Here is a 25,998-nt window from a genome sequence, read left to right on the forward strand (position 1 = left end):
AAATGTTTCTACAATTTGATTAGAGTCTGACCCACTCTGATACTCATAAATTAACTGATATCACTTTAGGATAACATGACTTTAGTTACTTTATGGGAATAAACCTCTTGGCTATATTTTTTCTCTAGACTGTATAAAAGACCAATGTTAAGGAGAGACTAGATTTAGGTAAATGCTAGTAGACAAGTAGTGTCTCAAGTTTTAAGTTCTACATATTAATTTTATTTACCCCAGAGTATAATAAATAGTAGTAGGATTTGACAAAACACAGCTACACTCTCATATATGAAACCTTTTCTAAATTATCCTTTATTTCTTTTTTGTTGTTATTTTAGGAGTATTGATCACAACTTGAGCCTTTGGAAATATAGCATTTCTACCATTAGTTGTTAGACATGTCATTAATTTATTGTGAATCTTAAAATCATTCTATTTTAATTTTAAAAACTTTTTTTTTTCCAGTCGTGGGACTGAACTTGGTCAGGGCTTGGCCACTGTCCCTGAGCTTCTTTTGCTCAAGGCTAGCACTCTACCACTTGAGCCACAGAGCCACTTCCAGGTTTTCCTGGTTATGTGGTATTGATGAATCAAACCCAGGGCTTCATGCATGCTAGGCAAGCACTCTACCATTAAGCCACATTCCAAGCCCAGTATATTTTAAATATCACAAATAAATCGCTAGAATTTTTGAAAAACATTACATTATAAGTACAGTAATGAACAAACCAGCTATTTCAAAGATTACATGAATGATAGTGAAATTCATGTATGCAATCTGTGATATTTTATCTGTAGTTTTCTAAGATGAGGCTGATTTTGTATGGTTAGACTTCTTTTGTAAGATGTTCCTTCTGGACTGAATCATGGGTTTCTCAGAGTGTTTTGCATTGCTTCTCTTCTTATTTTTCTCCCCTTGGGAAAGGAAAGACTGCATTTAGTCACATTTCTATGTAATAGAGTTTAGCTGTAAGTTTTCCTCAAGCTGCCTCTGGAGTCAGCCAGTTGTTTTCACAGCCGTTTTCCAGGTGTGCAGCAGTCAGTGAAAGTATTTTGTGGCTGGGTGTCAGCATTGTGGCAACAAAATATTGGCCTCCAAGCAGCTGCTAAGCTGATGGCAGTCCTTATCACTGTCCCTTCCAGACCCAGTGACTTTGAGGGCTATGTGCCTTGCAATAAAGCAGAATAATGCTAAGATAAATTTGAAGGTCAATAGTTTAAAAAAAAGTTGGGATAAAGTGGGTTGCTATTTGACAACTCAATGATAACTAAGCAACTATGAATTTTGATTTATACATGTTGATATCAGCAGTCCATTGCCTTTTGTAAAGCCAGAATTCTTATGTTACACAATACTTACACAAAATGATATCTTGTAGTATAATAAAATGTCTGATAATAAATCCTACAGGATTTTTCACTTTCTAACCTATACTTTCATTTTAAATCTGCCAAATGCTAGGGACTGAACCTAAGGACTTACACATGTTTGAGACAGTCATTCTACCACTGAGCTATACCCAACCCCCTAGAGATTATACTTTAAGTATTGTTAATGTTATGGCTCATCATTAAAATTTAAACTTAAACCCACATAAATTAACCTTTTCTGGTATTAAAAAGCCCCTCAGGGCTGGGATGTAGCTCAGTGGGAAAGCGATTGCCTAGCAAGTGCAATATTCTGGGTTTAGATCCCCAGTACCAAAAAAGAAAAGACAAAAAAAAAAAAAAAAAAAAGCCAAAAGCCCCTCATAGTGTAGTTGATATTCATCATAGAACCAAAAAAGGAAAAGTAAACATTCATCTTAAGTAAAAATTAAAAAAAATCATAACGACATTAAGGATAGACAATTCTAGAAAAAGGAAGAACTTTTTTCTGAGTGAAATATACAGGCACACTGTATGTTGTAACTGAGGCATGTGCACATGGGTAATGATGAAGGCAAAGGGTATTTACAGCCAGTTTATTTAGTACTTATTAATTATTTGGGGTCATGTGTTTGCTGTAAATGATGAGAAGGGGGACTTTTTTTGTTTTCAGTAGTATCCTTATCACATTCATTTTCCAATTGAACTTAATAAATTTAACTTAAGTTTAATTTAATACTAATAAGATCTTTGTCGTCTGTACAGATAACAGAATAAGTTGATGATACATACTTATCTAGTCTTGTAGTCTTGTATATATGGGGTGTGGTGATATAAGACCTGGAAATTTCAATTTGTGCAATATTTTAAAAGAAAATTATTTAAGTAATTACAAAGTTTGGTATAACGCTTCAGAAAGGACTCTTAAAAGGCCAACCAATACAACAGGAATATTTACAAGACAATACATTGTAAACCAACTGTACAACTGGCCCGGAGGGGGGGACTGGAGGGGAGAGGGAGGAAAGGTGGGAGAAAAACGAGGGAGGAGGTAACAAGTTGGACAAGAAATGTACTCACTGCCTTATGTATGAAACTGTAACCCCCTCTGTACATCACCTTGATAATAAAAGTAAAAACGAAATTTAAAAAAAATTAAGAAGTTGGGATCCAGAGGTTCAAATTTAATTGGCTTTTTAATGAATATATCTCTGACTATATTGTTTGTTTGTATGTTTCTTTGTGCTGGTACTCGGTTTTGAACACAGAGCCTTGCTTAGCATTTCTCTCAAGGCCGATATTCTGACAATCGAGTCACTTCTTCACTACCAGCCTTTTGCTGGTTATTTGGAGATAATAGTCTCACATTTGTTTGTTTGTTTGTTGACTTGGAACTGGAATTCTCAGATCCAAGTCTCCTGATAGCTAGGAGCTAGGATTACAGATGGGAGCAACTGGCACCTGGCTTATACCTCTGGTTATATGAGTGAACCTCCACATTAAGAATCAAGGAAATTGAAGAACTATCTGACTCACCCTTCTTTTTCATAGAAATACAGACACCTAGTGGATTTTCCATAAGATATTTTATTTAGCTTAATTAGAATTTTACTACTTTTTTGTTCTAATCCATGTTTATTTTCCATATCTAAGCTATTAAAGACATTCATATGTAAGTTATCAGTGTCTCAGGTTTAGGCATTAACCATACTTGTTTTGTCAGTGATGAAACCCTTCAATCATGTAAGCAACTTTGAGGGTGATAACTCATATGAAATTGTTCTATATCTGTTTTATACCTTCATTGGTTCAGAATATGACTTACGTTCGTAACAAAATGAAAACTAGTTATCTTTCAACTGAGAAAAACATAGCAATACTTTAAAAGGCTAAAGTAATTTTAGAAATATAGTTATTTTTTGGTTCCACAATTTGTTTAGTCTTCAAGAAATAAACCACAAATAGGCATTCTTCTGTGGCTTTCTTCTTCCTATTCCTCCTCCTCCTCCCACTCCTCCTCCTCTCTCCCTTCTTCTCCTCTCCCCCTCCTTCTCCTGCCCCTCCTCCTCCTCCTCCTCCTCTCCCTCCTCCTCCCCCTCCTTCTCCTCCTCCCCCTCCTCCTCCTCCTCCTCCTCTTCCTCCTCCTCCTCCTCCTTCTCCTCCTCCTCCTCCCTTCTCCTCCTCCACTTCCTCTTCCTCTTCCTTCTTCTTCTTTTGCTTTGTACATTGAATGCTATGAGATATATAAATTTATTCAAAAAATGTCCTGAAATATATTTATGACTCATGATACTGTTTGAGGACAATGTGACATCTGTGTGGTATAGTAGAAAGAGCTGAACTTTCACCACGTTGATTTGGGAAAACTTTGAGTTCTCATGATTAGTCAGGAGACTCAGTGCTTACCACCATAAACTCTTCCATTTCAAAGGTGGTTCCTGCCTGAAATGCCAACCACAGATGCCATTTCTGTAACTTTTCTACCTACCTGCTATCTATCCATGCGTAATGGTGCTTTTCCTGTGGCACAGTTTTCTGACCGATGTCATTTCTTCTTTCAGAAGTGCCTAGCTGCCACTCAATTTATATGAGGCAAGAAGGCTTCCTGGCTCATCCCAGCAGAACAGAAGTTAAGTCCTCTTTTTCTAAATTCCTTATAAATAACCATTCCTTCCTCACAAATTAGTCTTTGAAAAAGTTCATGTTTTAAAGTTGTAGGAAATCTTTCATGTCCCAAGAGCTTGTGTTTGGTTGTTGTATGAGTGAAACAGGCAAGTGTAGATTTCTGTGTAATTTTTGGCAATAACTGCTCTCCTTTAAACTAGAACATGTGCTTTCTAGATTAGTTCGCCTTATTGCATTCTATTAAAATGTATCTTCAAGGAGTTTTCAGGTTTCCTCTAATAAACCTAAGTCCTGATTTTGAAGTAAAACATAGATTTAAATGTTTTTATTTTTAAGTGTGTTGGATTCTACAGTTTTGAAAAATCAGTATTTTAGAATGGCATTTTGTAGAAGATGCTTCAGATATGTTTGTGGTAACTGTGGTGGGAAAACATTCTCTAAGAGACTTTGACATCTTCAATGTAATCATCAAAAATGACCTACTTTGAATATATATATATATATATATTATTCTTGACCTAAACACTCTGCTTTTTTTCAGTAAAACTCACTTAGATGCATCCTTTTAAATTATGACTAATATTGGTTAAATATAAAACGATAGGTCCAAAATATGTGATACCTAAATGTTTGTACAAATGCATTATAATAATTGGGGTTGATGCTGTTAGTATTAATATTACATAACCACTGTAGAGACAAATAAATCTGGGAAATAAAATAACTTAGCTAGCTGGGTGCCTGTAATCCTAGCTGCTCAGAAAGCTGAGATGGAGGATCACTGTTTGAAGCCAGCTTTGGCAGGAAACTCTTCAAGATTTTTATCCCCAATTATCCCCAATAAACCATTGCACCCCACCCCACCCCCCGCTCCCCGACAAATGGAAGTAGAATATAGTTCAGGTGGTAGAGCACTAGCCCTGAGCAAAAAAGCTTAGGCAAATTTCCTAAGTGGAGTTTAAGCTCAAGGACCAGACCCACCCCCGCCAAAACAAAACAGCAACAAAAATGACCAAACTTTAAGCTGAAGGAAATTTCTTCCTGGTAATGAGAGATGACAATTTTATTAAGGCATAGTGAAATATATTTGAGATAGAAAATGATTTGAAAAGATATCAATTTTCCCACTTTTTCTGTGGACCTATTATTCCAAAAAAAAGAAAAAAGGGAAAAGTTTTGTTTGCTTCCATTCCCCATCTATTTTGTCCTCTCCCTTTTCTTTTCTTCTCTTTATTTTTCCCAGTGTCTTTGTTATTGATGATGAGGTTAGCCTACCTAGATATTTCCACAAAGAAGTAAGGGAGTAAATACTTGCAAACCATTTAGGCATAATTCAGGAGGTACCAATAATTCACTTTGATTCCCCTCTCTTCTGAAGAGAAGAGTTTTTTCATCTTATGTGAATAACGAAACTAAGATGAAACTGGAAAAGAAGATGATGCAATATAAAACAAAGGCTTACCGATACATATGAGGTCTATGCCTGGGCCAATAATATTGTAAACAAGTATTGCTGATCTGTGAATGTATGATAGATACTATTCTATACTCCAGCACATGAACTAACTTAATTCTCACAAGAATTAGCAGGTGATGTTACTCTATACCATTCCATACCTTACCCAAATGTGTCTAGGGTCAGAGCGTTGAACACTGCAAGAATTGTTTTCTACCACAATTTTGTATTGTTGTTACATTGAAAGTGTTAATGAACCTTGTTTCATATTCTGTCACGAATAAACGTATCCATCCCCCCTTCCACAGGCTGTATGTTTGAAAAGGGACCCAGGCAGTTTTATGATGACACCTGTATTGTCCCAGAGAAATTCGATGGTAGGTTTCTCATTGTATTTCAAGCTTTGGTTTTTGTAAGACAATAGAGACATGACCCTTTGTGTTTCTGACAACAGTTGCCATCCCTACATAAATATTTCTATGCACATCATTTATCAATTTTAGTTAAGCTAGACTTAGAACTATTTCCGCATTAAGCACCCTTAGACATTGTTCTCTGTGAGAGTCCAATTTTGAAGAGACAGCCAAAGAGCATCATTCTTGCTGAGCTTTGTGGAGAATAAGGGAAGGGGGTCTTTTCATTGCCTTGCTGAGCGCATTTCAGCTTGTTATTGGAGATTTATTGAAAGCTGATCTTGTAATTATCAAAGCAGAGCAGAGTGAATGTTGCTGTGGATGCACTGATGACTAATGCAGTCTTTTCTTTCATTGTTCATGAAAAGATGCATTATGGTGCATAGAACATGACTGCTGGTTTACTTAGTGATGTAGTGATTGTTAAGCCCCTCCCCCGCAAGATGTACATTACTAATGTAACATTACCTTGTCTTTGCTTAAAAGGAAGTTAAGAAACTTTACATTTTTTAAAAAAAAACATGCATCACTGTTGTGAAGAAAAAGTCCCAGATATTTGAAAAGTGTATCACATTAGATATAATCTTGTTTCTTGACAAGGGTGGCAAAAGTTAGCATTTATGAAGAAGCTTGGGTAAAATATGAACAGTTAATTCATTTAGTGGTTCTTCAAAGTGGTCTCTATATTTCCTGCTTTGATTGTTAAACAGGAAACGAGCAGGGGCCCTCTGATTAGCTGATTGCACAAACTTTAGGGATCATGGCTGTAATGACTTGGGAGCTCTCAGAGGTTTTAATTGTCATTATTTAAACAGCAAAGTAGATGCTCCGATTGCTTTTCAATCTCTAATTAGTTTCTTGAAAACTCTTCTATGTTCCTAAGCTTTTTGCTACTCTTAATATGCTGATACTTTCCATAAAAGATGGTAACTCTCAGGAAAATGTTTCCTTAGACCCCATTAACAATGCTAAATTTATCCAAGGTTCCAGCGGGGGTCACTTTTGGCTTTATTCTACAATTCAGGCTTTCATCCTTGTTTCAGAGGTGTGAACTGTGCTGTTAAGAACAATTAGTAGAGCATCAGAATACTCAGAACCCAGCCTTTTCTCCTGAGACAAAACTTCCACTTCTTCTAATGGCTTTTTCATCAGTCACATTGACCTATAGTGAGCTTCACATTGTTTAGCAACATTAAAATAGATAAAGACATGGAAGCTGTGGGCACGATTATGTTATAATCTACAGGCCAAAGTTATATAAAAGTTAAGGGAACTAGCAGCCTTGATTACTATTCCCTAAGTGAAATACTCTTCAAGTTTTACTGAGAAAACATGTTTTTGAAAGACACATTTGTTTTGCATTTTATTATAAGTAATGGAAAACTAGAAGAAAGAAAAACAGGAGGATACTTTTTATTGCATATGGCCAGTGCAAATCTGTCACATTTAAAGGCAGAAAGCACTGTAGAAACTATAAAATTTAAGTGTTTCACTCTGTCTGCATAATTGCTCAGTTACCTCCATGAAAATTTTTTTTGTAAATCTCAGAAGGAAGAACTGAGATAAATAAAACTGTCTTTGAAATCTATATGAGCATGCATTCCTGTGTTAGCTAGTTAAGAACTAAATGACATAATGATTTTTAGCAGCTATCTACAGAACATTTTGTAATTTAGCTTAATTTTTAAAGTACTGTTCCTCCTGTAATTCTTCAAAAAGGTATATTTCTTTTTAAAATTTATTTATTTATTTTTTTACAAATGAGAAAACCATGAGTCTTTGATTCTGGCTCACTTCGCATAGTATGGTTTTTCCCAAGTCTTTCCATTTCCAATAATTAGTACATGTCTAGGATAGCAGAAGATCACAATAGCTCAATAGCTGATACACACTCAAATAAAATGATGCTAAGCGAAATGAACTCCAAGTTATGGAAATAAGTGGTTTATCGTTGTTGTTATTTTCAATGTACCATGTGAAATTACACTTTTCTTCTTTTGTTTTCCTTCCCCATGGTTTTACTCCTGATATCACTGTAACTGATATTGGTACCTTGGGTATTGTATATACGTTTATTGGAACTATGGAAGGGAAGGGGGACATCAAAATGGAGAGACAAAGTATAAAGTGCAAAACAATGCAACAGCAATACGTACAAGACAATATGCTGCATAAGTACTATACAACTGGGGAAGGAGGGACAGGGGATGAAGGAAAATGGGAAAAAATGAGGGAGGAGCTAACAAATTTGATAAGCCTGTGAATTAAGTGTCTGTGTTTAATAATTTACACTTAGTGTGAACAGAATTGTTTCAATATGCTTTCTTTGAATAGCTTCATGGATTAACAACCATATATTTGCATGGTCCTAGACAATGTTACCAATTCTACATATTTTTGAGATTGTTGGTTGGTTATGGAAATAAATAGTCAGCAATCACAACATTATGTTATTTTGTATAACTGACATGATCAGATTGTTAGTAGAAGTATTAAGTGCTAGCTCCTTCATCACCCTGTCATTTTTCTATGATCACCAAATAAATGTACCACTAATAAAACATAGATGTTATAAACTGGGAATGCCATGAATATATTTTTTAAAATACTTTTTAAGTATTTGTACGAAGCGGTTTCAGTTTATCATATCAGTTTATGGGTCCAATGCATATTGATGAAAGTCACCCTTATCATCATTCTCCCCTATGTATATATTCCTAAACTGGACTTTCAATAAAAGAACAAGTCAAAACTGTAACCTCTCTGTACATCAGTTTGATAATAAAAATTTGAAGAAAAAAAAAGAACAAGTCAATTCAGTTGACTGTTGTTTGGAAAATACAAACAAGAGATAAAGAAAAATGAGAGTAAATTATAGTTTGCAAAATTTAATTTGTACAAATAAAATGCCCAGAGCTTAGAATTAATTATTCTCTCTTTTGTGTTGCTAAGAGTAGTGGGTAATGTCATTAACAATAACAGCATCAAATATGATTATGCACTATGGCTTAAGAAAAATCAATGAAGGAAACATAATTGTACATTTTTTGTAAGTAAATGACATTTATGAATTTATTCTACACTGATGTGCATTTGTATTGCTTGAATATATTATGTATATTTGGCTGTTAACATTGTACAGATTTCTGGCTTACATTCATTTAATTATTTTAAATCTGTTTAATGATAACGTTACATTTCATGGCAGCCTGTAATGAGATTGTCTTTGACCATTGCCATGATTGATGTATATATTTGTTGCATAAATTGATTTTATATAAATAGTATAATAGTGCTGTTAATAATAGACACTTTTTTAAATTTAGGAGACATCAAACAAGAGCCAGGAATGTATCGAGAAGGACCCACATACCAGCGACGGGGGTCACTTCAGCTCTGGCAGTTTTTGGTAGCTCTTCTGGATGACCCTTCAAATTCTCATTTCATTGCCTGGACTGGTCGTGGCATGGAATTTAAGTTGATTGAGCCTGAAGAGGTTGGTTTAATAGAATTTAGTTAGGAAAATAAGATACCTAACTATAAGAATCTGATAAATTTAATTCATATACAAAATGTTTTTCTTTATTTTTAAAAGACAGGAATGTATTTTAAATTACAAAAAAAAAGCTAAGCTATACCCTAGTGGCTGACACCTATAATCAATCATAGCTACTAAGTGGTTTGAGGGCAGCTTAAGCAGGAAGGTCTGTAGGAGTCTTATCTCCACTAAACTACCAAAATGCCAGAAGTGGACTTGTGGTTCAAGTGGTAGAGCACTAGCTTGAGCAAAAGAAGCTAAATGACAGTGCTCAGGCCTTGAATTCAAGCCAGAGGACTGGCACACACATACACATACACACACACACACACACACACACACACACACACACACATACACACACCAAGAAGGCTTAAAAGGAACACTTCTTACCTTTAAAGTTACTGGTGTATTGTGTTAGCTTTTTAGTTGAATGTCATACTACAGAGTTGATGTGGGAGGAAATCAACCAGCACAACATTAACATAAAACACATGCCCTTATTCAGAAGGGCTATTCTGGGCTAGAGAAGACTTTAATGGTGGATGTTATGGTCCTTAACGGGGAGAAGAGAGATGTCTGCTTTAGCCTAAATAATTTTTGAATGTAGATATTGTTCTTTTGAATTATCATTCATTATTTTGACAATCTTACTTTACCAACAGTGTTGGAGAAGAATATGTAGGGACCAATGTCATGTACAAGAGGGTCTAGGGAAGAATAGCTGTAGTAGATTAGGGTATGTAAGGGCATACTTTTGACCAACTGTACAAACATCACCTTAACCTCACTCCATTGCCCAGCAATCCACACAAAAATGGAATGTTTCTATGAAGGAGGATTTTCATGAAAAATGTCCTTGTTGAATTTTCAGTCTCCCCAAGATTTGGTTTATATTTAAGGCTATGATTGTTACTGTAGAATGACACATCCATGGTCTTCAGACCTCTTGTAAAGGTGATAGTTCTATGAAATGTTTATATCTTGTTAAAGAAGTTTCTTCTGTTGCTATTCCAAAATTTACCTCTTGTTGTATTAGCCAAGAAACCAGTGGAATTTTTTTAGCTAACATGCCTATGACTGGTTGCATTGACTATTGGATCTAAATACTTCAGCAATGTTTAAAAAAATAGCAGAATTTTTTTTAACTCAAAGTAATTGGCTTCATATGTATTGGATACACATCTTAAATCCCATGTGTTCATTAATCAATATATTTAACATAATTTGTTAATGTGCTCTAAATTATATAATTTCTTAATTTCAAAGAGATTGTCTGCTTCAGTACAAGACGTATCCTCAATTGCAGAGCAATTGGTCCCTAATACAAGAAAGGAGAGGAGGAAGAGAGAGAGATAGGAAAAGGAAAATAAAGAGACAGATCTGCCTTAATATATTTAACAAGAACCAATTAGTGCAATTTTGCTCATCCACTTTGCATCAGTGCTTTAATTGTACCAAAAAATTGCTTTTTAGTTTACCCTTACCTACACACACACACACACACACCCACACACACACACACATACACACACACACACACACACAGAGGGCTCAATGGATAATTAAGTTTTGCATTGTGCTTAGAGTTCCATTTGTCTGTCAATGAAAAATGGCTTTTCTGTAGATATACTTAAATGATGTAAGAGCAAGAACCACAAAAATGTGAAGCACTAACAAAATACTTCACAGATTAATTTCAAAGCCCTTTACCATGATAGGAATGTAAGCTCTTCACCTCATGGAAGATGTTAATAATCATTGAAAAACCGGAACTTAGTATATTCAACTGGGATTTGTATCAATTAAACAGTTATTTCCCTCCACCTGGCCAGAAACAGACTTTAAAAATTTTTGTTGTATGTTTATCAAGAAGGGGGACATTACTGAATTGTCTTTGCTATGCAAGCAATTAAGTTACTTATATAGCATCTAATTATTTTAGATCAAATAAGTAGATTTAACCCAGATGACCATTAAATTCCATCAAATTCTGAGTTTCTGTTATTTTTAAACACAATGAAGAACCACAATTGCAACTGCTCTATACAATAAATCGACATTTCAACTATTTTTCAGTAACAGACTCATACAGTAATAGAAGAGTGGGTAATTCGGAGCTAGCAGACTATTTCCAAATAGTAACTAACTCAGTAGGAACTGTGCATGAATGTCTCCTAAGGCTTTTGTTCAAAACGAAGCATCCCGTTTCTCATGGCTGCGTTGCTCCCTGTGGCAATTGCTTCAATCAGAAATTCAGACAATGGTGATGTCATTTGGACAATGACAATGTCATTCAAACAATGACTGTGATATCTTGTTAAAATTTCTTCTTTGGAAAGAGTTTGTGAAATCTTCTAGCCTGTGTGTCCCCTGGTCCCCATCAACCCTTGACTTGATCTTAAGGTGTGTATAGCAGCACAACCCATCAAGAAGTCTGTAAATCCATCTGGCTGGGTTTACTCATGGGTTTCATTTCTTTGTATCTCACCTTACAGTTTTAAAATGTTATTCAGTGACACACCAGAACAGTACTAATTATGTGCTTAGTATGTCTGAATAACCTCAGCAAATGTATCATCTTTAACATCCTTCTTTGTTGAGACGTGTGAGATGATGAGTTATTTTCAAATTAATCAATAACTTTAGGGAATTGTTCCAGGATATAGTTATTCATGTATTTTATTGGCTTTTTTAGAATTTTTTTAAAGGATTGATTTTAATTTAGTTTTTACACCATGTAAATGTGTTCAGTTAATTTTATTTTTAAGGAATAGGAGAAATGTCATTGATATTGGAAGATATTGTTTTCATGGTAATTCAGTGCTTGTCTTTTAACCATGCATGCTTTCAAAAGAATAAGGAAAAGGTGAGGAAGTGAGCATTTATTGTGAAACTTCATATGGACATAGGCATAGTGTTCTATAAAATTTAACTTCAAAAAAGGATTTATGGGCTGGGGATATGGCCTAGTGGCAAAAAGTGCTTGCGTCAAATACATGAAGCCCTGGGTTCAAATTCCCAGCACTGCATATACAGAAAACGGCCAGAAGTGGCGCTGTGGCTCAAGTGACAGAGTGCTAGCCTTGAGCAAAAAGAAGCCAGGGACAGTGCTCAGGCCCTGAGTCCAGGACTGGCAAACAAAAACAGAAAAGAAGGATTTATTTTAGTATAACAAGTCAAAGTAGGGAGAAAAAAAGTTTAAAAGGAGGGAGAAATATTTCATGTTTTCCTCATACGAAATGGGAATAATGATTCAAAATGATGGCTTTTGTCATGGCCTATATAATCCCTAAGCTGGTCCTGTTGTCTGGAAACTCCCAAACCCTCAAACAATGTCTTTCTATGAGTCCTGTTTACCATTTAGCACATGGCATCGATGTAAGACTACACAAAACAAAGAGAATACCTGTGACTTTAGGACTTTTCTTTGATAAGCATACCTTCCAATTCTCTGTCTCATCACCTTATTTAAAATGTTTATAGATTTTTTTAACATCTCAAAGGACAGGAAAGATTTAGACAGTCTATTTCCATTTTCTGGTCTTAAAATTTAATATCTAAAAGTAGGTGTGGTAGGAGTGAGCTAATTGGTGTTTTATTCATGTTTTAACTCTTGGTTTTAATAACTGAGTCTTGCCGTTTTAGTATTTATTAATTTTAAGTTTCTTCTTTCCTCATTTATCTACCTACTTTATTTTTCTTAAATACAGAATAATACTCATGGGATTGAAAATTAAGCTGGCATAATAATTGGCAATCAAATTCTGTGAGGATTACCTTTCTTCAGTTATTTTAAAAATTATACTTCCTTCTTCAGAGACAACTACAGTAATCACTTTAAAAGTTATTATGAGTATTTTATTTTCTAGGTGAATCCCAGTGAGTTTCTAAGAAATAATCATTTGTTAATGAATAAGAATTCAGGATTGCTATTATTTAAGAGACACTAATAATTAAATTTTATATCTTTTCAAGGTTTCCATGCAGTTTCAGTTGCTTTGTCTAGTAAACTTTTCACAGATGTCTGATACTACATTTTTGAAAGATTTTATTTCTTCTTGCCACTTTTTTCTTTGACTCGGAACATTTATAATAAAATAGAACTGTGTATTTGGTAGATAAAGATGTGTCTGCACTGTTATTATTAGCTCTGATATAAAATCTTCCTATTTCATTCTATCTCATAAGAAAGTATATTGATAAATGTGATTAGAGGACATTATAGCTTCAGTTAGCCCACTTCAAATTAATGAGAAAAATAGAAACACTATGTTATTTAAAGAAAAAGAAAACCCTAGAGAAAGGTTATTGGTAATAAAGAGAGAGATAGAATGACCTCTGAGAGCTATTTTATGGAGAATGGGATATGGCTTAAATAATAGAGTTGCTATTGAAGCAAGTGTGAGGCTGTGACTTCAAATCCCAGTACCACCCTAAAAAAACCCAACCAAAAAAAAAAAAAAACACACTTAAAAAAAAAAGAAAATTTAAAAAAAGGAAAACTTGTTAGTAAAACAACTCAGAGTTTCTGAGAAGTGAATGAGCAGACACTAATCCTACTTGATAATGTCTTGGGCTTGCCTTGATTTGCACAATAGTTGAGATTTTTGTTCAGCCTAACAAGAAGTAGAAAGGAAGGAATGCATAAATCCAGCTGGTTTAGCCAAAGCGGGCAGCAGTACCCTGTGTTCAGTGCTTTCCTAGCCCAGTATGGGGATGAGTGAATGAGATTCATATGTTGAAGAGCAAGTTGTGTCTTTAAAGCTTTGCTAAAGAGCTTTGCCTTAGCCAGACACATCACTTCACCAAAGGCACATAGTAAATATGTTCAGAGGATTTTTGCGGAACAACAAAAGTGGACATTCTACTTTCAAAGTTTTTGTCCATGGGCTTATATCCACAGTGACCTTTTCCACTTCCTTCTTATTTTAGCATTCAACTGGAGTCCCCAATATAAATGCTTAATTCACCAGTCTGGTGCTGGAAAAAAAAAATCATTTGTATTTTGCTTTAGGCAATAGAAATCATTTGTGGTTCATTTTGTTAATATGTATACTGTTTTCGCTCTCCTAATCACACTTCCTCCCCATTCTCTTACACAGTACTGAGCAGGGTCTCTTTTCTTTGTTAAGCAATACTTCAATAAAGCACCTTTACAAAGACATCATTAAGCTGTTCTTAATCTATAGATTTTTGTCTAAAAAACAAAGAAAGAAAAAGTAATGTAACTCAGAATGGAAAACTTGCCTCATTTTGGTCAATATCAGCCTGTTTACTTCCATTGTAAACACACTCCTTATTTCCATTTTTTTTTTAAATCCAAAACAATTGTGACAAAGAATTCTATTGTGATAAGCACTGTCTGCCTGCTTTAAACCAGGGCAGAGGAAACCTAGATCATGATTGTTTTCCTAATTTCTATCTTTGAGTTGGACTTGTTTTGGTGGGGCTGAGGTAGTTTATAAATGCACTAATTTCTGTGGAATATGCCAAGTTAAAGTTAATATCTAACACTACAATGCAATTCTGTTTTGGTGGCAGGTGGCCAGGCGTTGGGGCATTCAGAAAAACAGGCCAGCTATGAACTATGATAAACTTAGCCGTTCACTTCGCTATTATTATGAAAAGGGAATCATGCAAAAGGTGAGCAACTAATCTAGTGTTAAAATTCATTGAAATGTTGCATATTAATCTGTTCACTATGCTTTAAAAGACACCTATTATGATAATGTTGCAGCAATGTTTGCACTCATTTAAATAAATACTGAGTACTTGATTCTGGTAATCTAAGCCTTTTTTTTTTTTTAGAAATCCGTGAGCATTATAGACAAGTGTGTAATCATTTTATACACAAGTTAGTAGTCTTTCCATTATGTAACACATGGGGTGGTGTTGTTTTTTTTAAATATTGTTTTGGTCTTGATGTTGCTTATGCATCTCCAGGAAAACTTAATATTCTACTGCACCTAATTTTGAAATGCTTTTACTTGAAATGCTTTTATTTAAAGAATCTGATGCAAATAAAGAAACAGATTAGTGGAATCCTCCCCCTTTTTGGTTCTTAGGATTTATAAAATATTCAGACATCTCTTGCTCTTATTAGGAGAAACAATCTTTCTTGTTTTATATGTTGCCTGATTTTATCACTTCATAGTTTAATATCCTAAAGCACTCATTTAAAATAAATATTTAACCCTAGTTGGTAGAACAAATTGAATGCATTTTATTTTATATGAGTTTCCTTTACACATTTGAAAGTTCCTTTTTCTTAAATAAAAAAGAAGAGTAGAATAAATGAATAAATGACACAACATATTTGAAGGAGCTGAAAAACAAATAAAAATATAACATCTTTATGTTTGTTACTATGGATCTCAGTCCTGAGAGACATAATATGGCTCAGCCTTGAGAGACATAACAAAAGTGTTGATACATACTTTCTTGTCTATGTATGATTTATCCAGTCAATGTAATTAGAGCATTAGTGCTGTGCCTGACAGATCTTTTGGGGTTGTCACTTTATGACATAAGGAAGGATAGATTGTTTAGTAGGCTTAAATGCAAAGTTTTAAGTCTACCTGTAGCCAGTAAAACCACCAGAGCCTCTTATAATTTTGGCAGCCTTATGTATTTTCCCTCCTGACATGCACAGTGAACATCCATGCTGGTTCAATACATACTTGAGATTCTCCCAGTATGGCGAATGCCCAAACCTTCTCATACCAGTTGTCAATATATGAAGCATTCTGAAAGATAAATTCTAGAAGTCAGTAAGAGGAACACACTGCCATTAAAAATGTAGAAAAATTACATATTTCACTGCATAAGGAGAAATTCATATGACCATATTTGGTCTTTGAGTTAAAACTGCATGTGGGAATAGGCAATGTATATTAAAAAACAATCAAATATAAAACTAAAGAGTAAAAAAAAATCAATTTAATCTAAACATGTGAAGCATTCTTAAAATCTCAATTACTGCTCCTAAAGGAGAGTGAGATGATCCGGTTGTACCTTGTAGACAATAGGTGCATGCTTCTGTTCCAAAATTTAAGATGCTTGTATGTCACCCTACACCAGAATCAATTCAAAATGGATCAAAGACCCTCCAGTGCAAGGCCAGATACCATGCAGACACTACAAGAACACATAGGGCTCTTAGGTACAACCTGAAACTTCCTAAGTGAAGATCAATAATCACAACAAATAAAAAAAACTGGTACATGGAATTGCACCAAACTGAAGAGTTTCTTCATGGCAAAGGACATAGCTAACTAGATAAATAGAAAACCCACAGAATGGGAGCAGATTTTGACGAGCGATGCATCAGACAAGGGCCTTATATCTAAAATATACTTAGAGCTCAAAAAATTAAACCCCCCAAAATAAACTAAAAGATAGAAACCAATATTTTAACAGTGGTTACATTTCGAATGATATAATTATCTATCATTATTCTTTTTGCCTAATTGGTCATTTCTAATTTAGCAGCCAATATTCTCGAGTTATTTTAAAATTTTAGAAATTAAAGCATGGCTTAAATACCTACTTCTTAAAGCCACAACCTTTTATCTTCTTGTTCACATCTGATTCTCACAAAATTCCTAACATTTCAATGACATTATTGCAATTTGGATATGCTTAATATATAGCCTTTTACACATTATGCTACATTAATAAAAATGGAAGACATCATTTCTCCCATTGTTTGCATGACTGTCTTACTCTAAAGAAATAATTTTTGTACAATCTAAAAAATACAGTTTATATTCTGTGTGTATATAAAACTATACATAAAAGCATATATACAAAGGAGAAACAAGGTAATCCAGTGAGTAAAGGCAGTTTTAAGAGAATGTTTGTTTTTCCCTTGCTAGTACTGGTGCTTGACCTCAGGGCCTTGCTTGGTTTTTTACACTCAAGGCTGGTGTATTATGACTTGAGCCAAACCTCTACTCCTGACATTTTGCTAATTGGTTGGAGATAAGAATTTTGTGGATTTATCTGTCAAAACAGGCTTTTAGCCAAATTTCTCAGATCTCAGCCACCTGAGTAGCTAGGATTACAGATGTGAGCCACCACCACCAGCCTAAGGCTGTATAATGTGGATCACATGTTATGCATTTAAATTCACCAGGCTGAATAGTTGTTCATTTATCACATCAATCAACTCTAATTGTAGTCCTGTCTGGTCAAAAAAGTCCAGTATCTAAAGCCCCAAAGTAAACAATGTATGTTACAGAATATGATAAAATGGTCAGATCATTTATTTATTTCATCTTAAACAATGAATAAAAAGGGGGAAAGTAAGGTTTATTCCTCCTTTTAGTCTCTATGTTGCTCATTGTATTTCCAGCAGCCGACCTTTAAGAATTAATTTGCTTTGAATCAGGTAGCCAAAGTAAATGAATTATGGCTAGGGTCCTCTGTTTACCACACTTTCTTCTAGAAACTTCCCAGTCTCCTAACTTGCCTTCTGAGAAGCTTTCTCTTTCCATTTCATAAGATAGGGAAGTGAGGGCTAGTTTAAGAAAGATGTCTCATGTCATAAACACTATTAGTCACTGAATACTACTGGGAATATTCAGTTTACTTGAACTTGCTGGGGTAGTTTCTTTTACTTAAATTCAGGGCAAAAGATTGTATTAAATCTGAGTCTACAACAACAGATTTTGTTGAGGTTTTTGAAATCTCAAGGTGTGTGTGCTCGCACACGTGCACACGGCAGAGGAGGGAGTAAAGGAGGGGGAAAGAAGCTGCGAGTATGGTGGGAGGGAGAGAAAAAAAGAGGGAGGAAAAAATTTTCTGCCAAAATTAATGCAAAGAACTGTTATTTGTCCACTACTGCCTCTCCTAGGACTTTTGAGCCTCTCAGCATTATACATTAATGGGAGATATGTTTATGTCATCCGATTCTTTCTAATTTTCTATGGAAGCATTACACTTCAAAATTTAAATTTGGAGTATGTCTTTCCCTACAAATTACACAACATGTCCTTTATTTCAGACACTTGTCACATTTTTTTTTTGCTCATTTCCTTCCTTTCAGTGTGTATTTTAGATTTCTTTCACTATTTTTACACCTCTTACTTCAATTTGACACTTTATACACATACTTAAGTTCCATCTTTCTTGCCTTCACTTTTTAAAGTGATATTCCTGGAATAATGCTATCTTCTTGACCTATCTTTCATTTAAATAGGGCTATACCTCTATTCTTTTTTTTTAAATATGAAAATACACAGTACAAAGTATAAAAGGAAGACAAACAATTTTACTTTGAGAATCATTGAATCATTTGTCTAGTCCTTTCAGGAAAAAAAACAACACATGTTTTCTTTCTATAGTTTAAAAATATTGTGATTTTTATACTCTGTAATCAATGTAAAGAGAGAAATACCATACCTTAAAGATACAGATTTTTATAAATACAGATATTGCCCTCAAAACAAAGAACATTTTCCAATGTGAAGAACAATTTCTTAAGTGAATAATTACATTAAAACCATCAATCTACCACTCCCCTCCCCCAAAAAAAGTTAACACCGAAGTTCATCTTGATGTCAAAAGAAGCAAACAGCTCTTTTATAGATATATCAGGAATAAATAAATTATTACTCAAGGTCAACATTTTGTGTTTCCCTTGAGATTTGATTTGGTTGTTTTATTTTTGCTTTTGTACCAGTACTGGGGTTTGAATTCTGAGCCTAAGTGCTGTCTCTTAGCTTTTCACTTTAGGCTTATGTTCTACCTTTTGAGCCACAGCTTCAATTCTGGCTTTTTTGTGATTAATTGGAGATAAGAATCTGACAGACTTTCCTCCTCTCATTGGCTTTGCATGGTGAACTGCCATCCTTAGATCTCAGACTCCTGAGTAGTTAGAATGACAGTGAGCCACTGGCACTAGACTAGCTAATTTTTATTTGTTGAGTTGTTTTGGTAAGTGTATCAGCATATACTTTTTATTTTGTGATCGATCTTTTCTGGTATATTTAATGTGCTTTCCACCCCTATCCCCTGTCCCTCCTCATGGTGGGGATGGTGAGGATGGGTTTTTCTCTTCCATGTTATGCCTTAGGTGGCTGGAGAGAGATATGTCTACAAATTTGTGTGTGATCCAGAAGCCCTGTTCTCCATGGCCTTTCCAGATAACCAGCGCCCACTGCTGAAGACAGACATGGAACGTCACATCAATGAGGAGGATACCGTGCCTCTGTCTCACTTTGATGAGAGCATGGCATACATGCCGGAGGGGGGCTGTTGCAACCCGCACCCCTACAATGAAGGCTATGTGTACTAGCACAAGTGACAGTCGAGCAGGGCGGCCCTCCTCGTGCTTTTCCTCTGTCTGCAAGATGCAGAGAATCACTGAATTCTCTTTAATCTCTGTTTTATTTTTGTCGTTTGTATTTTATTTTTTAAAATAATAATACAGAAAAGGGGCTTTTCCTGTTACATTATTCTATGGTCTGTTATGGACTGCGCACTTTATTTGTGGGTGGGTGGGAGGATTCTAAACATTTATTCTGGGTAACAGGAAGACAATGGGTGAATAGGTAGGGGATGTGGTGATTCTTTTTACTTAGGCTGGGGATGGGGGTCCTACAGGTTTTAAGTATGATGAAGCTCTATCATGTCTATTTGATTTCATAATAACATAAGATAATGTTCATTTTCTCTGGGTACCTATGGTACAGCTAATTATCACATATGTAAATATCCACTTGGAGACTATTTGCCTTGGGCATTCTTTCTCCCATCATTAATGAGTCTCTGCAGGTGTACAAAAAAAATCTACTGTAAATGACAGTTTAATTGTTAGAAATGACTGTTTTTGCACCTCTTGTAAAAAAAAAAAGGTATTTAGTGACTGCATTTGTCATTTTTATTTTGTTTTGATTGCTTTCTCTATGACTTGCAGAAGATAATCGTTAAAATGGCTCATTTCTCTTTGAAGTTGCATATTTACCATGATTGTACATGAGGGGAGACCCAACACAAAGTTGGACTGTGGCTTCTGAGTCACAGGCCAATATTAGCATTACAATGATCTAATGCCACCTTACTGTTTATGTACAAATCATATTGTCTTTTAGATATTTTGCAACCCATTTCAGTTAAGTACTATATGTCATGGTCCTTTGTAATCTTGAGTTAAATGTGAAATCTGGAATCACAATGAAGAAAAAAAAACCCCTGTCTCCTTTCAGTTTCTTCAGTGCATACATACATTACTTAACCAATAAGAATTAACTGTACTAAATCACCTATTATGCTGTTCTCCTTACAGCAAGCACTCTTTAAGAAAAATATCCACTACACTAAATAGGTACTATAGTAATTTTTAGACATGGTACCCATTGATATGCATTTAAACGTTTTACTACTGTGTTATGTTGATAACATATATAAATATTAGATAATGCTAATGCTTCTGCTGCTGTCTTTTCTGTAATATTCTCTTCCATGCTGAATTTACTATGACCGTTTATAAGCAATGCAGATATAACTACAGATAGCATTTCAAGACAAAATAGATGACTCAAACCATTTATTGCTTAAAAAAATAGCTTATGCTGTGCTATGCTATAAAGCAGCTTTTCTGCACATTGACGAATGAAGAGTAAGCTTCAGCTTGCTAAGGGAAACTGTGGAAAAGTTTTTGATGTTGGCAAAATAGAAAATTCTTTACAAAGTGTTCAAGGACATGAGCAAGTTGCTATGTGCCATAGTGTTGACACTGACCATGATCTGTCATCTCATTTGGGACATTCCTGTAAATGCGATTGTGTTGTTTGAGAGAAGATGTAAAGATCTGGAGTTTCAAAGATTTCTTTCTTTGTTTTTGTTTTCCATTCGGGGAAAATATTGAAAGCAGGAGTTGTTGCATTCACTGTGAAATAAACAACAACAACATGTGAATGATGTGACAGTACCACTGAGTATCTTCAAAGACTCAAGCAAACAACATGAATTTTGTTCAGTCCATTGTAGAGGAACAGCTTATTTTAATCTATAGCAAAGTGATTAAAAATATCCTTAAACACAAAACTAAAACAACCTCTGAGTGCATTTCATGATGCCTATAGTGTTTGTTTAAAGAGAATTCCTCAACGGTTGATTTTCCTACATGACAGATCATAACTGTTCCTCTAAATTGAACAGTTATTGGGAAACCTACCTATGAAAATCAGTACAATTCACATTCATTTCTTCAAATTATTTCTAATTCCAACTATGTGTGTAACTTGTGATTTCAATAACTGTTCTACATATACAAACACTTATATGTATATATACACACTTATATGTGTATACACACACATACACACACATATCACTCATCATTTGGCCCACTGCGGCTAATGAGTATGCCTTAAAATCAGAACTCTCCTTGTCTCTCCCCATCTCAAACATACTACTTATGTGGCCATTTATAGCACTTGGAATAAAAACAGATTCAAAAATAGTCAGTGAAAATTTTTTATTGGAAAGAGAAACAAAATATATGATTGGGTTATTTGGTGAAATTGAAGGACAGATTTTAAGTGGGTCTTTAAAATACATTCTAAAATAAAATCTTAGTGGGTATTCTTTGTTTTCCTTTTTCTTGTTCTCTCTTTCTTTTTTATATCATAGTCTAGTTGGTCAGTGAGAAAGAATCGGGCTATGAGTTATCTTAAGGGATCAAAGGAAGAAATGATATTAATTATTTCATATTTAAGGAAAAACTATATGTATATTGCTGTAGCAACTCACTGAACAAAACAAGTAATTGGCCAGCATTAAGTGTATTTCCAATAGAGAAAGTTTCAAAATATTGCATTATAATTTTTTGAGAAATGTATCTACATTTTATTGTTAAAGTTTTTCTTTATTCTACTTTTTGTTTGGTTGTGTTTTTATGTTTTTTTTTTAAATTTTCAGGTAGATTAATAAATCTGGCAGCTGATTTCTGCAAGATTCCTGTCTTTGAATTTTGAATTCAATTGGCTTATCAAACATAGAACTTGATCAGTAAAAATAGTGTTTCCTTTGACTTAGTAAAAGTAACTTAAACTATTATCTCACGATTGCTTGCTGCCTCTTATTGATGACATGTTACTATCTGACAAATTGATTATAATCAAGAGTATTATATCCCAAATAACTAATGAAAAATGATTTTTAGTAAGAAATGCCTATTAAGCAAATGGTTCTAAATAAAAAAAAAATCCACAAAGATGACAGTGTAGAGCATCTTTCTCAAATCATAGAAGGATCTTTTTGTTCTGAATAATTACTTATTTCATAGAAAGATCTTAAAGGTCTAGTTTTCTATAGGTATTATAACAAACTGCAACTTAAGTAACTCAATATGAATTTATCCCATTATAATTGTGGAGAATATAATTCTAAATTGAGCATTAAGGAGCGAAACAAAGATGTCACTAGAGTTGGTCCCTTCTGAAAGTACAAGGAAAAAACCTTGCTTCTTTCCCATCCAGAACAGCTAACATGCCTTCATTTCTATTTAGATCATGTGTGTCTCTGCTTCCCTAGTCCCCTCTTCATCTCTACTGCAGTTTCTACTATCTTTCTGTAAGAACACGTGATTGTATTTTGAGCCTACCCAGAAAACCCAGGATAATCTTCCCAATGAGATTGTTATTCACCTAGGCCAATTCTGTTTTTCTAGGTAAAATACAAACTGGTTTCTAGAATTAGGAAGTTTCTTGGATTAGTATGTGGATATGAGCCTGGGATTGGGGGAGCTGTTATTCAGCCTGTATGGGTGGCTATTTACCCCCATGCATGAGTACCCAATATAGCAAAACAAGATCAATTCATACTTTCTGGAGGAAAAATAATTGTGGGAGCTAAGAAGAATTTTTTTTATTTACTATTAATACAGCCCCCTCCTTAATTTGTGTAAAGAAATTTGAACACTTGTTATATTACAGTTCATCTATTCCATTAGTTTTTCTGTTGTCATATCAAGCTTTAACATGAGTTAAATCCTCCTCTTTTTTCCTCAGAAAGGCACTATAGAATAAAAAGGGGGGAGGGAAGTAAGATGAGATAATACCATGATAATATATTCAAATCTGTTGTCCACACCAGATTATATTTTGAAATTAATCTTTTAGTGTTAATATGAGTTGTTACTTTATGATCATAACCTTTCCAAATTTTACTGCTTGTACAGTAAGATCGATATATGCAATATGTCTCTGGATAATTAAAGAAACAATACAAATAAGTCCTATTCATTGTTGTGTGATAAATTTATTGTCTAATGTTACATATTTGGATAGATCATAGGAAGTTCTAAAATGAGCCACTTTGTCTATCATGCAAGCCAGTTTAGAGCTTATAATGACAAAACAGTACAGATGTTTCTTTCTTGGAAATAAAAAAGAGAAATAACTAAAATTTAAAACTAAACAATGGCTAAAGACATGGCTCAAGTGGTAGAATACCTGACTAGCAAGCTCAAGGCTGTTGAGTTCAAACCCCGGTATCACCAAAAATTAAGTGAACAAAGTAAAATATGAGAATGAGTAAGTTATTTTTTTGTCCAACTGCAATGTGGTATAGAAAAGAAATGGAGTAAAAAATAAAAGTGTTGTAGAAATTGTGATAGAAAAATTAGAAGGCAAATGTACATATTTCATAACTGTGATTAAGAACTGCATAAAAGCCAGGTTACGGCTGGTGTCCAGTCACTCATGCCTATAATCCTAGCTTCTGAAGAGGCAAATAACTGAGGATCAAGGTTAGAAGCCAGCCTTGGCAGGAAAGTCCATGAGAAAGCCTGAAATGTTTCAAGTGGTAGTGTGCTAGCCTGAACCCTAGGTTCTAGCCCCAAGACTGGTACGCATGCTCACTCTCACACACACACGTGCATACACACACACACACACACACACACACACAGAAGCATTTGCATTGTATGTAACACTGAAGAACTTCATCCTTGGAGCCCTGCTCATATAGTGGTGTCCATATGGCTGCTTCCTGGGGTTCTTGGAGTCCTAAATTAATTTATTGAGAACTCTGCTAGTGCTTTCAAGGCTGGATTATTGTTATTTTTTAAATGGTGCATTTAAAAATGGTTTATGGAGAAGAATAGTTTAACAGGAGAATTCAATTAGACTAGTGCATGCCTTCATGGATGATTTTAGAATGTTAATTTAAAAGTGTGTATATATAATAGTTACAGTTTATTCATATACTAGGTAGCTTTTCTTTTTGCATAGAGTCCATTATTATTTAATTCCATTCTAAAAATATATTTATGTTTCTGTGACAATTACTTTGATTCAATTGGTTGTATTAAAATTATACTTATGATTTGAGAAAACATGATATGAAATTCATGTGATAATAGCATATTAATATACTCAATATTTAACTCTAAAATGAAAATCCACTAATTCAAAACACTGGGTCACACTCCGAATAGTGACACATCTGAAAGGAATATCATCTAAATTGTTGACTGACATTTAATCATCTTAGTCACTTTAATAATTTATGACTTAATCACTCAGGTAACATCTTTCTACTACCTTCATTTCCTTGTTCATTCATTTTCTGGATAACTGAGCAAGAACATTTAATAATTTTTTTCTGGTTCTTTGCTTGCTCTCTTAACTATTATTTTATTTCATTTACTTACTTATTTATTTATTAATTTTTGTGCCAGTCCTGTGGCTTGAACTCAGGGCCTGGGCACTCTCCCTTACCTTTTTTTTTTTTTTTTTTTTTTTTTTTTGCTGAAAGTTAGTGTTCTACCACTTGAGCCACAGCTCTACTTCTGGCTTTCTTAGTAGTTAATTGGAGATGAGTCTCATGGATTTTGCTTCACAGTCTGGTTTTCAACCTTGACCCTCAGATCTCAGCCTCCTGAGTAGCTAGGATTAAGGCACGGACCATGAACACCCAACTTCTTAATTCCTTTTAGTAAATAAGTCAGGAAGAAGTCTTAGGAAGGAAATAACCTAAATTATTTTCACATCTCCCATAAACCAGGCACCATGAGTACATGACATATTATTACTTCCATTCTATCATGGTATGTCTAATAAGAAACTGAATCTCATTGCAAATGCAAAAGATCATTGTGACATGTCACCATCACAGGAAAATACATAACTTGGAACTCCCAGCTTCTCTTGATTTATCTCCTATAACAAAAACATCTCTCACAGTGACTCATGTTTGGCAGAAATGTTTTTAATTTTTTTCACAAGTTGAGCACTATTTACAGAAAAGTCTATAAATAGCAAAATAAACAGCAGCAACAAACCTTTAGAAATCAAATTAACATGCATCACTTTGGTGTTTTCTTTTAGAGGAGGGTACAGCTACACTCATCCACTCCAGAGAGCTATCCAGGCTACCCTATGAATTATAATGTAAGTCATGGCTTCTTGCAAATGTTGAAGTTCTCAGAAATCTTTTGATGCACAGAATTTTCAAAGTAATGTGTCTTAGAGGTAAGAAAAACAATGCTTTAAAAGGTGCAATTGAAAACAGAAACTTATATCTTGACTTTTAATGCCATATCTCTGCCAACAACAGCACTTACATCATCGCAGGTAACAACAGCA

General features: G+C 34.5%; 1 protein-coding gene across 4 annotated transcripts in view; it reads left to right on the forward strand.

The window, feature by feature from the left end:
• Positions 1 to 21,314, forward strand: part of Etv1 (ETS variant transcription factor 1) — a 100,806-nt gene extending 79,492 nt beyond the window's left edge. For all 4 annotated transcript variants that reach the window (XM_048339756.1, XM_048339758.1, XM_048339757.1 and 1 more), the window contains 5 exons: positions 3,927 to 3,995; positions 5,755 to 5,823; positions 9,186 to 9,355; positions 14,942 to 15,043; positions 19,479 to 21,314. In XM_048339756.1, coding sequence (XP_048195713.1) covers positions 3,927 to 3,995; positions 5,755 to 5,823; positions 9,186 to 9,355; positions 14,942 to 15,043; positions 19,479 to 19,700 — 632 coding nt within the window. In that variant the 3' untranslated portion in view covers positions 19,701 to 21,314. The remainder of the gene's footprint in view (positions 1 to 3,926; positions 3,996 to 5,754; positions 5,824 to 9,185; positions 9,356 to 14,941; positions 15,044 to 19,478) is intronic.
• The last annotated feature ends 4,684 nt before the right edge of the window (positions 21,315 to 25,998 follow it).

The sequence above is a fragment of the Perognathus longimembris genome, chromosome 2, assembly GCF_023159225.1.
Source record: "Perognathus longimembris pacificus isolate PPM17 chromosome 2, ASM2315922v1, whole genome shotgun sequence".
In the NCBI taxonomy this organism is placed as follows: domain Eukaryota; kingdom Metazoa; phylum Chordata; class Mammalia; order Rodentia; family Heteromyidae; genus Perognathus; species Perognathus longimembris.